The sequence below is a fragment of the Psammomys obesus genome, unplaced genomic scaffold (genome assembly GCF_907164565.1).
Source record: "Psammomys obesus unplaced genomic scaffold, mPsaObe1.curated_primary_1811, whole genome shotgun sequence".
Lineage (NCBI taxonomy): Eukaryota > Metazoa > Chordata > Mammalia > Rodentia > Muridae > Psammomys > Psammomys obesus.
The window spans coordinates 5960642-5976260 of NW_026596234.1; the positions used below are offsets into that span (position 1 = coordinate 5960642).

The 15619-nt window shown below is 49.4% G+C and overlaps 2 protein-coding genes across 6 annotated transcripts in view; one reads left to right on the top strand and one right to left on the bottom strand.

Annotated features, from left to right (window-relative positions):
• Positions 1-5380, top strand: part of Aurka (aurora kinase A) — a 15114-nt gene extending 9734 nt beyond the window's left edge. For all 5 annotated transcript variants that reach the window (XM_055596158.1, XM_055596160.1, XM_055596157.1 and 2 more), the window contains exons 7-9: positions 1237-1385; positions 4311-4485; positions 4579-5380. In XM_055596158.1, coding sequence (XP_055452133.1) covers positions 1237-1385; positions 4311-4485; positions 4579-4764 — 510 coding nt within the window. In that variant the 3' untranslated portion in view covers positions 4765-5380. The remainder of the gene's footprint in view (positions 1-1236; positions 1386-4310; positions 4486-4578) is intronic.
• Positions 5381-7557: 2177 nt separating this feature from the next.
• Fam210b (family with sequence similarity 210 member B) lies at positions 7558-15281 on the bottom strand. Its single transcript, XM_055596233.1, has 3 exons — positions 15039-15281; positions 10078-10247; positions 7558-9332 (listed from the first exon to the last, which is right to left on the bottom strand). The coding sequence occupies exons 1-3, from the start codon at positions 15222-15224 to the stop codon at positions 9116-9118; spliced, it is 573 nt and encodes a 190-aa protein (XP_055452208.1). The 5' UTR covers positions 15225-15281; the 3' UTR covers positions 7558-9115.
• Positions 15282-15619: the final 338 nt, after the last annotated feature.

The following is a 15619-nucleotide window of genomic DNA, read 5'->3' on the forward strand; positions in this document are numbered from 1 at the left end:
TGCTCTTAACCTCTGAGCTATCTCTCCAGCCCCCTATCATTTTCTTTAATTGGCCATTAATAAGAAATCATCTATTTGACCAACTTTCTTCTCAAAGGTAACTAAGGAAATTGTCTGTCAGTTTCTGAAGTTTCTACTTCAGACCCTATACTCAGACATAAATGTCTTCTACACATTTACACCTCTCTACTTAAGGCTTCAATCCAAGTGTGTGTGTGTGGATTTAAGCCAAGATTATTTCTTTCTAGATTCCTTATTACTTAGACTAGTACCCTTACTTGTTTTACTTTTCATGTGACTTAAATAAATGTAGAGTGATATAATGGGGTCTGTCTAGCCCCAGTCCCACAGCCTCGGGGCTGTGGGGATGTGGTGCCAGGGAGTGCTGGTCAGCCTCTGCCTCTGGCAGTGAGGTCCACTGCCTCTGCCCATTCATGTCAGTGTCAGCTCAGCTGCTGTGGGAAGAGCAGCTTACTGCATAGTCACCATCAGTTCACTATGGTGCAAAGTCTGGTTTGACTGTGGGCTACAAAAGAATGAAAAATGTCCTGTTCAATAAATAATGACTGTTTTCTGTCTCTTTTTCCTTTTGGGAAAACAAAGCTTCTTGCCAATTACATACGCACTTGGCACACTTTGCCACACTGTGCCACCCTCAACTCTGTCCTGCGCTGGCTAGAGCCGAGGTGGCTCATCCATGCTAAGCAGTACGTGCCTAGCCCAGGACTGGGCAGGATTAACAGGAGCGAAAAGGGCTGATTTTGGAGAGCATCGCCTCTTTTTTTTTTTTCCTTCTTTGCTTATATACTTTTCATGTAGACTAAAACTTAGCATGCTTCTCTTGAGTATCCTGTTACGGGATGCAAAACAGACTACAGGACTGGTACTGAGCAGATTCTGCAGATCCGGAGGCCTTGGGAGCCCAAGGTCTGTGCACCCGGTCTCGGCCCTTTAAATGTTTAAAGATTGCTTTACCTGTGGATCGCTCACTGTTCAGTTCTGTGCAGTTCTTTCATGGTTGCCTGGTAGGACAGCCCGTGCCTCCCCTGCCTCTCAAGATCACTGAGCCCCGAGTGAGCCTGTCAGTCTGCAGTTGTTATTTATAGACTTAGCCTTTTTCCATGGTGTTTGTTTCAAAACCTGAAAAACGGCTTAGTCTATGTTGGATTAACTTTCAGTTGCCTAACTCCCTTACATAAACCTACACCCTGGTCCTCCAACGCTTTTTCTCAACAGTACATCACCGAATTGGCAAATGCTCTGTCCTACTGTCATTCAAAGAGAGTCATCCACAGAGACATTAAGCCGGAGAACCTGCTTCTTGGGCCAAACGGAGAGTTGAAGATTGCAGACTTTGGATGGTCTGTACACGCTCCATCTTCCAGGTATGGGATTTTGGATTATTACGGCCCTGGAGAGGTGTGTCTGCCTGCATTCCTGTGTGCGTGCTTGTGTGCTACACTGTAAAGTAACTGTTAGTCTAAGAGGACCTGGCTGACCTAGGAATTCTTTGGAGCGGTTTAGACCTGATAAAGTTCTTCCTGTGATCCCCGGGCACACTAGGCCTTAGCTTATGGATGTTGAACGTCCCTAGAGGCTAGTGGAAGAGGGTGAATTTAGAGATTTGGCTGCTGTATGGGTTGATAAACACAGGTGCCCGCTGGAGGAACTTGGACCCTATGCGGATGGGGAGCAGAGCCAAGCACCATTTGTTTCTAACTTTGAAACCACAGTGGTGTGAGTGCAGCTCTGGGGATGCTGGACTCCTGCTGCTTTCGTCAACAGCAGAAATAGAACTTTCCCTTTCCCTTTACAGCTGAAACAGATATCACCTAATGCAACAATTGAAAGTAGGCAAACTTTCAAACTTCAAAAATTGACTTTGCGTTTGAATGTCTCTGTGCATCTGTTGTCAAGATGTTGCTAGCTTTGGGGACTACTTTTTATTTTATTTTATTTTATTTTTTAACTTTTTTTGAGACAGGTTTTTTTTTTTTTTTGGTGTGTATGTGTGTGTGTGTGTAGCCCTGGTTGTCCTGGAACTTGCTCTGTACACCAGGCTGGCCTCGAATTCACAAAGACCTGCCTGCCTCGGTCTCCCGAGTACAGGGATTAAAGGTGTATGCCACCATTGCCTGGCTTGGGGACTACTTTTAAAATATTACCAGTGTTTTTAAAAAGCCTGTTTGAGCCCAGAGGAGAAAGCTGGGCAAGTAAGCACTTAAAAAGCCTGTTTGAGGCCAGAGGAGAAAGCTGGGCAAGTAAACGTGCTTACAGCTGAGTCTGATGATCAGAATTCGAGACCTGGAACCCGTTTGGTGGAAGGAGAGACTGACTTCAGATTATCTTCCAACCTTGCCCCGTGGTGTGCTCTTTCTCACGAGGGCATACGTGTACAAACACACAAATAAATGTAGTTTTAGAAAATTTAAAGCCTTTTCTTTTTCTTTTTTTTTTTTTAAAGTAGTGAAGTCTAAGGTCACCTATTTGTCTCCAGGAGCACTGTGGCAGGCTGTTTAACTGACATCAGTGGTAGCGTCAGTCACCTAGACTTGTAGGTGTTGTCATGATTAAGCAGGACTGTAACCTGTGCAGTCACCACTGGACGCTGGTCATGTCAGGATATGACGTCAGGATAGAGGCACAACTTGCAAAATTCAGAAGAGATCACAGGTGTGAATTCTGACAGCTACTCCAGCAGCCTCAAGTTCAGGCCCCACCACAGCTGCCCAGTTATGGGGACCATCCTTTGAGAATCCCACAGAGTGCGTGTGTAGGCACCAGACACAGCTGAGTATGTCCTTGTACCATCTCAGCAATGGTAGCCTCCGTTGTCTGCTCCTGGTTTATTCCAGCTTTGGTTTTCAGAGCCCACATGAACAGAAAATGCCGAGTTGGTGATGGCAGCACAGTGGTCCACAGCTCCATTGTAGAGCCCCGGACACTGGTATTGTTGCTTTGTGGACATTTAAAGTCAGGCGTATGCTCACATTGTGTATCCTCAGTGTGCCTCCCCTGCGATAGAGGTGCTCCTCACAGGCAGCGCCACTGTCCCTTCCAAGGCTAGTGGAATTCTTAATAGCTAATATTTAGCCCACACTCAGCTATTTCTCCAGCTGCCCATGAAATCTTAAAGCTGTTTTAAAATCAGAACTCAAAGTAAAAGCAGCATAAACACACACACACACACACACACACACACACACACACACACACCCTGTGGAAGGTGAGGGAAAGAAATCTAACCAAGCCCTGTGTGCTGGTGCATACTTGAATCCCAGCATTTGAGAGGCTGAGCCAGGAAGATATCAAGTTCAAGGCCAGTCTGGTAAGACTGTCTTAAAAACAGAAGAACTCAGCCAGGTATAGTGGCAAATACCTGTAATCCCAGCAGCAGCGGCAGGAGGAGGAGGCCATGGCGATAGCTGCTTGGAGGCTAGTCTGGGCTCCATAGCAAGACAGTTGGGCTGGAGAGATGGCTCAGCTGTTGAATGCTCTGGCAGCTTTTGCAGAGTACCTGGGTTTGGTTCCCAACACACTCACGGTAGCTCACAACTGTCTGTGATTCCAATTCCAGATCGGACACTCTTTTTCCGGTCTCCTTGGATACAAAGCATTCATTTGCACAGACAGACAGACAGACAGGCAAAATACCCATACATAAAAAATGAAAGTAAAATCTTTAAAACCCCTAAACCAAAAATAGTAAAAGTACTAAAGAACCCAGAGAGGTTCAATGAAGTATGTGGCTGTTTGTTACATCTTGTAGACTCTTACATTTCTAAGACTTTTCTTTTCTATCCTCTACTTCACTGAAAAAAAAAAAATCACATTGTAGCCCAGGTTGGCTTTGAATCTCTGTCAGCGCTTTTGCCTCAGTCTACCAGATGTTGTAATTACCGGTGTGAGTCAGTACTTCAAGCCTAAAATGGTGGTGTCCTTTTACTGCAAGCTCATGTGGAATGCCAAATTGTATTTATGGAAGAACCCTGTATAGCAACTTTGTCATTGTTTTCTGAGATGGTGTCTTGCTTCAAAGTCCAGACTGGTCTCCAAAATTCATTTTAACTTTCCCATCTCAGCCTCGGTGTTACTGAGATGAGAAGTACATTGTTTTCCCTAGATTTTCTTAAGTTCTGGAGTTGGACGGTCGGGGGGAAGCGTGGTGGCTAGAGTGTGACCTTCCAAACCTCCCTTCATCCATATCCTACCTAGAAGTGGGGAATTAGGTGGGCATCAGCCTGGGGAGTGTTCACACCGAATTACCATGTTTGTCAGAGTGTATCAACCACAGCCTCTGTCGCTTTCAGGAGAACCACGCTGTGTGGCACCCTGGACTACCTGCCCCCGGAGATGATTGAAGGCCGAATGCACGATGAGAAGGTGGACCTCTGGAGCCTGGGCGTCCTCTGCTATGAGTTCCTGGTTGGGATGCCTCCTTTCGAGGCACACACTCACCAGGAGACCTACAGGAGGATCTCACGGGTAAGGTGCTTCTCCTGGCTTCCTGCCGAGGGCTGGTGGTTATTCTCGTACCCCTCTGACCCATGTTTGTCCATTTTGTCATTGATTCTGCAGGTTGAGTTCACATTCCCTGACTTTGTGACGGAGGGAGCCAGGGACCTCATCTCAAGACTGTTAAAACACAACGCAAGCCAGAGGCTAACACTAGCAGAAGTCCTTGAGCACCCCTGGATCACGGCTAATTCCTCCAAATCTCCAAATGGCCAGAAAGGCAAAGAGCCAGCCAGCAAATCATCTTAGGGAATCCGGAGCCATGTGCACTGTGCAACTGTGAGAAACGCCCCACTGAGACCTCCCAGACCATCACCACTGCCCTCAGTGCACCTCGCGGAGAGGGTAGTCCGATGCCCTGCATCCAGGAAGCCCCACCTGAGCACATGCGGCGCTGCCCAAGCCCCAAGGACCGTGCTGCTGTTTCCTGAGTTGGTAGTCTGGAGAAAAGGTTCTACTGCAGTTGTCCCTGTGGCCTGTGCCCCCATCGTGTCCTCGCTGGGGTCTCACTGTACAAAAGTTACCGCCTTGCCAGACTCCCCAGCCATCACCTGTGTGGTAGCCTTCAAGTGCCTGAGTGTGTGTGTAATTTATTGGGTCACCAGGCCTGGGAAAGTTGTTGGAATGGATATGTACTTTTCTTTTAAATGTTAAAATAAAGATTTGTATAGACTTCCTTTTTCTTAGGTGGCATCCCTCCGGAGCCCAGGTTTTCAGCCTTCTTAGGTCCTTGTGGGGTTCGGACCGTCAACCACTATAATGTGCTCTACCTGTGTGGCCCTTGACTCAGGTGTTTCTGGATGTTTCTTATGTTGAAGTTCTGTCATGTGTACAAACTTGTTAAATATATAAATTCATGTCGTGGGACTTGTTTCTGGATGTGAACGGCTGTTTTCTTATGTTGGAATTCTGTCATGTGTGCAAACTTGTTAAATATATAAATATATGTATAGCATCTACCTGAAGTACATGGGTAATCATTTGGTCACCTGTTCAGTTTTGGCTAGAAGTGAGCAGATGTGGTGCTTTTCTGGTCCGCTGGATATTTTCTTGTAGAGTTTACAGATGCCAGTGCCATCTGTCTGTCAACCAGAGGGGGATGCTGGATTAGAGAAACTGGTTTTCACGACCAGCTCAGGACACTAGATGTCACATGACCGGAGATGCAAGTGGCCAGGGTAAAATATGTCAACTGGACCACCACCACCACACTTCAGAACTGAGTTGTACTGCAGAGGCCATCCTCTTGGAACATCCTTCTGGTCCCCAGTCCTGTGCTAAACTAACTGTTCATGTAGCAGCATTCCCAGTTACTGTCCACCTGAGCTGCAGTCAACTATGATTTGACTACAGGGAGCCAAGCAGAGTATGGGACACTGCCTCCTACAGCTCAGGCTACTAGCACATTACTGCCACTATTACATGCTGCTCTTCCTGAATGGCAGCAGTGATGGCTGACCAGAAGGTGACAGGCAACACATAATTTTACAGAGATTTTTATTTGTTTCACAGAATCTAACCTGCGTACTCAGTCTGTTTAAAAAAAAAAAAAAAAAAACAACTAGAGGCAAACAATGGCTTACATCTTAAAACAGTTTCCTTGATCTGGTTCCGCTAAAGAGAACTCGTAGGAGCAGATCTGCATGGCTTGCTGCTAGGTCTATCTATATGGTGCTTCAGTCTCTCGACTCATCCCCCATGTTCTGGCTGCTGGCCACAGGCGTGACAGCGGAGTGGGTTTGGAAGATACATGGCTGTGGGTACAATGAGTTTTATTGCTGCTTTCAATGTGATTCTTTGTATGGGCGTTACTTAGGAACCTGAATGGGGGAGTAGCAGGGTTGGGGATCCAGAGCTTGAAGCTAACATGGCTGTTTCGACACAGGCAAGATGGAGAGGCCCCATCCAGTCAACTGTCACTGGCCCAGGGCATCTTGCTCAGCTACGTGGATGTCCTTGGAATTAGTTTCTGTAATACATCCTGATTTAAAATCAGTAAAGGCTTTTGGCAGTAGGTTTTGTTATGAGGAAAATAAGAATGTAATCGCACTTTAAAGATCTCACGAACAGAGAATTTGTCTCAAAAAAAAAAAAAAACCCTCTTAAATGTTAACAAATGACGTGGGTAACTGTGGGCTAAGAAACTGTCAGCCAGATCTCTGTAAACGGTTCTTTCTTCTGTTTTCTGATTGTCAAAGTAATTTAAAAGGAATTGTGAGCAAGAAAAATGAACGCAATCCTTCCCACCATGCAGCTGAGCAGACTTCACAGTTCAAACACTCGCTCCCAGGGGAGAACTGTACAAACTGACATGGTATGTATGCTGAAGGGAAGGCTCTTACTGTGGATATGAGAGAACAGCTAGAGGCATCTGTTAAGCCTCCAGAGCAGAGGGAGAAGTAGGCTGAACATGGCCAGGGCTCTCTGTTGCAGAGGGGAGAACAGGATGGGACAGAAGAGAGAAAGCACAGTGAGAGTAGCAAGAGCCAAGAAGAATAGTAATAGCTGGGTTATAAAGATGGTAGCTGAGGGAAGGGAAGCCTGTGAGCCGGGGCCAGTTTCGGGTAGAGATGAGAAGAAGGGCTAGGAACACTCTGTAGTGTATATCAGGTACTTGTGATACCAGTATGCCCTTCAATAGGCTGCTAGGCGCCATGAGTATATGTTATCAGGACATATATTCCCTTCTGCCAGAGGTAAGGGAAATGACTCCTTTTGGTAGAGGGCAACCAGTTTCACAAGTCTCTGAGGAATTCTGGGACTAGAATTATAGTCCAGGTGAACCTATTTCTGGATACTTGGGCTGCACTGGGGAATGGAGTTTCCTTTGGATCTGATAGAACAAGTGCTCTCTGCCAGCCTGCCCAGAGGGGAGGCTAGAGTGATAGATAGAGCAGGCCAATTTCTGCCCTAACTGCCCCTGGCTTCCTGGAAGAGGAAGCCTGAGTCTGGGTCTCTGCTCGACTTTCTATTCTAACCTCCCTCTACCCTAGTGGCTCTCAACCTTCCTAATACTGTGACCTTTTAATACAGTTCTTCATGTTGTAGTGACACCAACCATAAAATTATTTTTATTTGCTACTGTTTTGAATCATAATGTACATTATTTTTGGAGATAGAGGTTTGTCAAAGGGGTCGCAACCCACAGGTTGAAACCACTGCCACTGAGACCACTATCACCCCTGGGCTGGTGGTCCTGGGTTTCTATAATAAAGCAGGATGAGCAAGCCATGGGAAGCAAGCCAGCAAGCCGAACCCCCTCTATAGCCTCAGGCATCAGCTCCTGCCTCCAGGTTCCTGCCCTCACTGCTTTTGATGAACTGTTATATGGAACTGTGAATGAAAGAAGCCCTTTCCTCCCCAAACTAATTTTGGTCATGGTGTTTCACCACAGAAATATCACCCTAATTAAGACATCTCTCTTTTCCCTAGCTTGTATTTTTTTTCTTGGTTTCTTTATAGTTAGAACAGGCATTATTTTCCTTTTTGTTTTTCAGAATGTGGCACAAATATTTTATGCATATGATTTAATTCAATTAACATTCATTGGCACATTGTGAACATGTCAGCTCTGGAATGCCTCAAGTTTCAGATAGCTAATGGCAGCCGGGCTCGGTGGCACTCACCTTTAATCCCAGCACTCGGATAGCTGAATGGATTGTCCAAGAAAGCTAGGATGCTTTTTAGCTTCTATGTGAGTGTTCTGAGTTCCCCTGAATAAGGGCATCAGGAGCCAAATGATGACATTACAATTGAGCAGCGATCCTATATTTTACAAACAATACTGCCCTGGATCTATGAGATTTCAGACTAACACCCCCATCACATCCAGACAAAGATGCTCTGGAGTCAATGAAGCACACGAGAAGTTCTTGCCTGCATTCCCCAAAGCAAGTCTTGTGAATGTCAAGGGCTTGATGTTAATGTAGATTGTGATTACGGACTGTTAATTTTTGCTTCATTAGTTGCAGCACTGGCAGCTGTCTGCAGAATATTGCATATTAAGCTGCGGGCTGCTGCCAGTGCAAATCCGGGGAGTGGGAGTTTTAAAAGCAAGCAAATTAATCATTGCTTTAAGAACCTGAGAAAAGACTAGCCTCGGGGGGCTTGCAAACAGGATTCCTGCCCCACTGATCTAGAAGGAACAATTTGGAGGCAGTCTTGTTTTGTTCTGGGATTGAATTTAGGCCTCCTGTGAGTCAGGTGAGGGCTCTACTGCTAATTTCCCCTCTTCGCTGTTGACCAAGACACAGTCTTACTAAATTGCTAACTAAATTGCTATGCTGACCCTAAACTAGCTCAAGCAGGCTAGAATGTGAGATCCTCCTGCCTCAGCCTCCTGAGTTTAATGGCCTGCAGCACCAGGCCTGGCTGTCAACTCACTTGGATGCCTTGGTGACATTTTAAGTCACGCACATGGTCCTGTGAGGAACAGCATAAAAAAAAAAAAAAAAAAAAAAAAGTAAACTAAACCATCTGATTTTTGCTGGTAAAAGTAAAAACCAACCCATAAGGAACATAGCATATAGCCTCTGCCCCTCCCCCCAGAAACCCACCCTGAAAACAACTAACTTCTAAAGTAGTTTAGAAACCACTGGCTTCAAGGCTTGGTGGCTGGAGGTTTAAAGAGTCCCACTCTGCGGAAGTATCTGACGATGAAGGGCACAGAGACCAAGGTGATGCTGATCCTCACGGGCGCAAACAGCTTGTGGATGGCATAGGCCACCACGAACGTGCTGGTGCCTGCGGCCATCTTGGATTGCACCAGCGACTCTTTAAAGCCAAGCTTAAGCAGGATTGCAGACATGTCTACACCACTGCGGGGAGGAGAAAGAGGCAAAGAAAACATTACAGCCAAGGATTAAAGGAAGAAATCCATTTGTCTAGCTTAACAGTAGTTTGGCTTTTTTATTTAAAAAATGTTATGATTATTGTGTATGTGAGTGTGGGCAAGGCACACGCTGTGGGTTGCATGCGGTGGAGCTCAGAGACCACTTTCAGGAGTTGGTTCTCTCCTTGCACTGCGGGTTCTGGGGATGGAGCTCAGGTGGCCAGGCTTGTGGGGTAAGCACTTTTCACCTGCTGAGCCATCTCACTGACCCAGACGAACCATGTTTTAAAAATGCATTATAGTACAAGGTTGAGTGTGTAGGTTTCACCAAACAAACCAATAACAGGAACAAATCCATTCACAGATTAGTTTACGGCAGGGAGAACAAAACGAAGAATGTTTTGAGACAGGGTCTCGTGTAACCTCGGCTGGCCTCAAAGTCTATGTAGCCAAGGATGGATGACCTGGAACGGTGGGGGCCCCTGCCTCCGCCTTCTGAATACTGGGATTACAGGTGAGGCTGATGCTGCTTGAGGAACGGAACCCAGGGCTTTGCGAATGACGGCTTCTACCAACTGGGCTGCACCCCAGCACATCTTCCTTCCTTCTGTTATTTGAGGACAGACCTCACGCTCAAGACCAGGGGTGTCCTGGAACTTTTTTGGTCTTGGCCTCCCAAGCACTCCCACATCCAGCTACAAACATAGTGAACGTTTGTCCAAAAGCCATACCTGGAAACAACTGTGTAAAATATCCCCAAGGACACCAGTGAGATCCCGATGTGCAGCGACACGCCCACAGCCCCGTATTCTTGGAAAACTTTCTTCAGCTGCTGCGATTTGCTTAGCTTTTTCTCTGTGCTGTTGCCACTGCTTCCTGGCTCAGTGATTCTGCTGGGCTCCTGTGCACAGACGAGGGGAGGTTAGGTTGCTGGACGCCACTGGCTTTTACCCTTATCCGGGCTGTGCACCCCTCCCACTAGGTCAGCAGGACTAGGTCAGCAGAACGATGGCCCTGGTGATATCCAGGGTATCTCCTACCGGAGAAGGACTTGGCAGCTGGGGTCTGGCGATGGACCTTGGGATGGGACTGTTAACTTGGGTTTTTCTGGGTGGGACCAATGAAAACGTAACAGGGTGGTGGCGGGTTGGGGGGGCAGGAGTTGGAGTCTGAGAGGAGAGGTGATAGGAGGTGCAGAGGTCTGATGATGCTGCACTGCTGCCTTACTGATATGAGGGTGTGGCCAGGGACCGGGCAGGAGGCCTTTAGAAGTTGCACAAAGGATTCTGCCCTGGAACCTCAGGAAGAAACTAGTCCTGCTGTCACCTTGACCTCAGCCCAGTGAGGCCGAGTTTGGTGGACTCCCAGGATCTAGCCCAGGAGCTAATGTGTCAAGCCCCAGAGGAGCAACACAGGCTTTTTTATCAAGGCCAGAGGTGTAGTGCTTGATTGGAATAACTTCAGGAGACAGATCTGGCTAGGTCTGTGGGTGTGCTTCCAAGGGGGTTAAGGCAAGCCCACCCTGAATGTAAGTGGCACCATTCCCGGGACAAGGCTCTGTGCTGAATAAGAAGAAAGGGGGCTGAGCACCAGCGTTGATCTCTCTCTGCCTTCTGACTGCAGATTCAATGCAGCCTGTGGCCTGAGTACACAGCTCCATTTCTACACTACCCTGAGAGGGGAGTAGGGAGTAGGGTTGGCATAGGATGGAGCTCCAAAAGCCACAGGCCTTCACTGAGACAGGAAACCTGATGGGGAAGGCCAATTCACCTGCGCGCGCCTGTGAGCACAGGCGTGCTTGTCACACTATGTACGTGGCGTTAAAGGGCAGCTTGGTGGAGTCGTGTCTCCTCACCCGCTGTCATGTCTGAGTATCAGTTACTTCTCTGTTGTGGTGATAAAACACCACAACCAAAGGCAACTTGTGAAAGAGTTCCTTTTGGCTCACAGTTCCAGAGGGACAAGAGTCCGTCACGGTGGGGAGGCCTGGCAGGAGGCAGCAGGTGGTGGGAGCAGGACCCTCACAGGTCGTATCAGGAACATAGAACAAACTGGAAGTGGGGCAGGGCCACAGACTCAGAGGCCGCCCCCACTGAAGGCTGCCCTGCCCCACACTGCGCCACCAACTGGGGGCCAAGTGTCAAAAGCCTGAGCCCATGGGGACATGCTTATTCAAACCACACAGTGGGTACCAGGAATTGAGCTCAGGGTTGCCAGGCATGCAAGACAAGAAGTGTTTTACCCACCAGGCCATCTCGAGGGTCACGTGAGGGCGATTGTACCATGCACTGGATGCTAAGAAATTTGGGACAGACAACAGAGACCTCAGCCACTCCTGGATTAGACAAAAAATGATGGTCACCTCTGGCTATTGATCCTGCAGCCGGGCAGATTCCTCCCTGATTACGAGCATGTTGCAGCTACGCGACTCTGCAAAGGCAGGGGAATGAGTACACCAGAAGCCCCAGGAGATGGGTCAGGGCTCCCCTAGTGAGAAGAAAGCAGCCCTGTGTTCTGAGCAGCAGTCCTCAAGCCCACCAACTGCGTCTGTTTGCCTGCATGTATGTGTCTGTGCACCAGGTACATGCCTAGCGTCCTCAGAGGCCAGAAGGCCTAAGATCCCCCTGGAACTGTAGATGGTTTGAGTTGTCCTATGGGTGCTGGGAATTGAACCCAGGTCCTCTGCAGGAGCAGCTAGTGCTCTTAATCACCGAGTCATCCCTCCAGCCTGCTCTCCTCTCTAAAACAAACACATGTCTGGTCCTAATGTTTGCTCCTCCAGCCCAGCAGAAGCTGCTGTTGATTTTCTAGCTGAAAGTCTGGCTGCCTGCCTTTCTATTCTCCTTTCTGGGCCAGAAGGCCTTTTGCCAAAACTGAGGGTATGAGACAAAGGCCGCCTCAGCAGAGACAGCTGTGGCTGCTCTGGGGCATGGAGACTGGGCCACAACTGAGATTGCTTGGGCCACAGGTCAATGGGCTTTTGACTGACACTGGCCTGACGTAGGTGTAGGCACTGGGAAGGTCTACAGACTGTCTTATCAGCTCAGCCACACCTTCTGCAGCCCAGGAGGAAGGGATACTTATCAGAAAGAACCAGAGCTTCTGCAAGCATTTCAGTAGAGGCGTTCAGGGCTCAAGAAGGAGACAATGGCAAGGGCTGGCCAATAAAAGAAGGTGCCGGCAGCTTTTCTCCTGACCTCCAGAACCAGAACAGCCTGGGAAAGTCACTTCTGTTAGGAATGACCACTCTTGCAGGGCATGAAGGACCATGCATTTTTCTTCCAAGTCCTTGAGGGGTTTAAATAAGATAAACCAAAGGGGTTTATGAGTGTGACCTGCAAGCAACGGGCATTTGCCGATGCTCATTCTCCATGAAGCACTGCTGTGTACAACCCAAACGCGCTCTGGACTGCCCTGAGTGTGTGACACCGACGCACTGACCCAGAAGTGCTCTGGACCATCCTGAGTGTAACACTGACACACTGACCCACACGCAAGCCCTCTGGCGGACACACAGCTCGGTGGTACAGTGTCTAGCATGCACAAAGCTTTTATTTCCCAGCACAGTATAAACCAGCTTGGTAGCATAAGCCTATAATCCTGGCCCTTTGGAGTTGGAGGCAGGATGATGGAAGTTCAGGCTTATTGTGCTGAAGGACAGCCTGGTCGGAATACATGAGATCATGTTTCAAAACAACCAGAGGAAGCCACATTAGAAGAGGGGCAGGAAGGCTGATCACATCCTCATGAATAGAAGAGGATCTGCAAAGCCCAGAGGGCTGAGTACATCACAAGGACAGCCTAGTGGTTAGCGCAGTGGTTGGCCCAATTCCAGTTCCAGCACTATGGCTCTGTATCTTCTCTGGGTCAGAGTGTTGCAGAGTAGGGGAGAGTGCAACGAACCAAAGAGATAAATCTCAAAGGTGACTGTGACTTTAGGGAGCAGCGGACAACAAACAGTGAAATACCAGGGAGGGGACACACCAAGCCAAGCAAGGAGGGAGTGAGGAGGGGTGCTGGATGTTAGATAAGGAAAACCAGCAAGCCAACTGCATAAGAGTGCACCGTTCTGCCCTGACCCTCCATGTCACAAGTGGCCTCCACTCACTTGGTCTCTGTGATGTAAAAGGACAGGTTTCTTGTGTGGTCTATCTCCCCCTCTGGCACAGTGAAGTCCACGCTGCAGGCAGAGGCTGGCATGCCACTCAGACACTTATTTAATGTCTAGAGCATTTGGAGACCCCAGCTGGCCTCCCAGTGAAGGCAGCCAGGGTGGAGGTGGAGCGGCATGCTTGACTGAGGCCAGGGGCAGGCCCTTCCCCTACGGCTGGCCTCTTAAGGAGTATCTTTTGTTCTAACCTTCTGTCAGGTTTTGATCCTGCTCTGATTCCATCCATCTATCAAACCAGCAGGAGAAATGGGCTTGGTTCCTGGGCTCCGGGAGCCTTGGAGCGGTGTGCGCTCCCATTGATCACAGCAGCTGCTGGGTTGGCATGATGTAGCAGATGCCAGCTAGCACATTATCTCCCATCACATTCACCCTCGGGAAATGACTAATTAACAGCTCATTTCATAGACATGGAAAGGTGATAGAGTTTGATCAAGGTTACACTGACTGAGCAAGCAGAGACGGGGATCCTAGAAACCTGAGAGAGCACTCATCCCTGTAAACACACACCTCTCAAGGCAGAGTGCGGGCTGCCAACAGGGCTGATGTGGCAGAACAAAGTGAGAGGTTGTTCTAGATCATGAAGGCAGATGAGATCCGAGCTCCAGAGAAAACAATGTAAGGGGGTGGGGAGAGGCACACCACTGGTAGTCAGGGAAGGCTTCCTGGAGGAGAGGGAAGCTATGCTATGCCTTGAAGAATCACCAGGAAGCAGCCTGGTATAATCTGAGAATCCTGCCCTGTGCCCAGGTTCAGAGATGAGGCCAGTCTGCCAGGCAGGAGAGGAGAGGGGAGGGGAAGGAAGTCCATGCATGTTTGTGAGAGGCTCCTGAGGTGAGAGAGCAATCCCCTCGGCTACTCACTGAAAAGCTACAAGGGCAGTCAGAGCTCAGAACTGCCTGATTCATGGCGGTGGTCTTCCAGACTCCTCCAGACCTTGTGCCACGACTTGATGCGATCTCGAAATTCCACTTCAGAGACCTACTTGAGATGCGCTGCTCTCTGAATGGAAGCTAGTTTTCACTCTTAGCACTCAGGGAAAGCAATCACAAGGAAACAGGACCGTCAGCCTGCTGCTCTCCCAGCTAGATAAAAAGGGTGGAGCAACGAGGAAAGGGGAGGCGTTAGACACATACACCGGTAGCTCGCGGCTAACGCCGCCTCCTGGGCCCAGTGCCCAGGCCTGAACTGAACTTCAAAAGGGGCCTTGGAAGTTCACATCGAGTTCAGGGCCCTTGCGATCTGCTCGGTAACACTACTGTTCTGGCTTTCGAAACTGGGACCCGGGGGGCTACTCCATGACCTTGGGCCGCGCACCGTACCGCCGCAAGCCTCAGTTTCTCTGGCTGCTAACTGGAAAGAGATGTTTCTCAGACTCTAGGGATCTGAGAACTCGGGGTCTCCAGAGGTGACCCGTTTCGGACAGATGCAATGCAAAAAAAAAAACTGTCCTTGGGGCTGGCCCTGGCACGGCGCTTGGGTCACCTGGAGATCAGTGTCAAGAGTGGGTGTGGGGAGGCTTACCTGGCGGCTGAGGCAGTTTTCGCGGGCCGTGCGCAGCAGCCGGGAGTCCGGCCCCGGACGGGACAAGGCCAAGGCCCAGAGCGGTGGAGCACAGGAGGTGGCGGCTCCCGGAAGACAAGGGGTCCGGGTCCGCAGCCGGGCGCCCACTCTTCCCGCCGGGCTAAGCAGCGCCAGCAGCCCGGCCATGGCGCACCGCGAGCAGCGCTGCGGTGCTGCCCACTGGGGAACCGGACCCAATACCGACCAGTGGGCGGGGCCGGGGCCTGGAGCCCTCCCCACTAGGCCACTCCCCACCCCCTCCAGACCCCGCCCCTGGAGCGGAGCGGAGCGCGGGGTGGGCGGGACTTTACGGAGGAGCGCTGGATTTTGGGCTCCACCCATCAGCTCCTCCCTTCACAGAAGCAACCTATCTCTGGGTGGGCGGGGCCATCCGGCGACGCTTTCTTTTATTTTCCTCCCCCGACCCCGCCTCCCTGGCTAAGGCCCGCCTTTTGAGACGGAGTGGGCGGGGCTGGGGAACCTGCCAAGTCCATCAGCCTGGTTCTCAGGCCAGTTCTTTGTGGAATGCAGTTTTTGCAGGG

Bases quoted from the DNA above. Each gene is read 5' to 3' on its own strand.
- Fam210b (XM_055596233.1), bottom strand. From the start codon at position 15,224: ATGGCCGGGCTGCTGGCGCTGCTTAGCCCGGCGGGAAGAGTGGGCGCC. The intron at 10,248-15,038 runs GTAAGCCTCCCC...GTCTGTGCACAG, and splicing joins AAAACTGCCTCAGCCGCCAG to GAGCCCAGCAGAATCACTGA. The intron at 9,333-10,077 runs GTATGGCTTTTG...TCCTCCCCGCAG, and splicing joins TTTTACACAGTTGTTTCCAG to TGGTGTAGACATGTCTGCAA.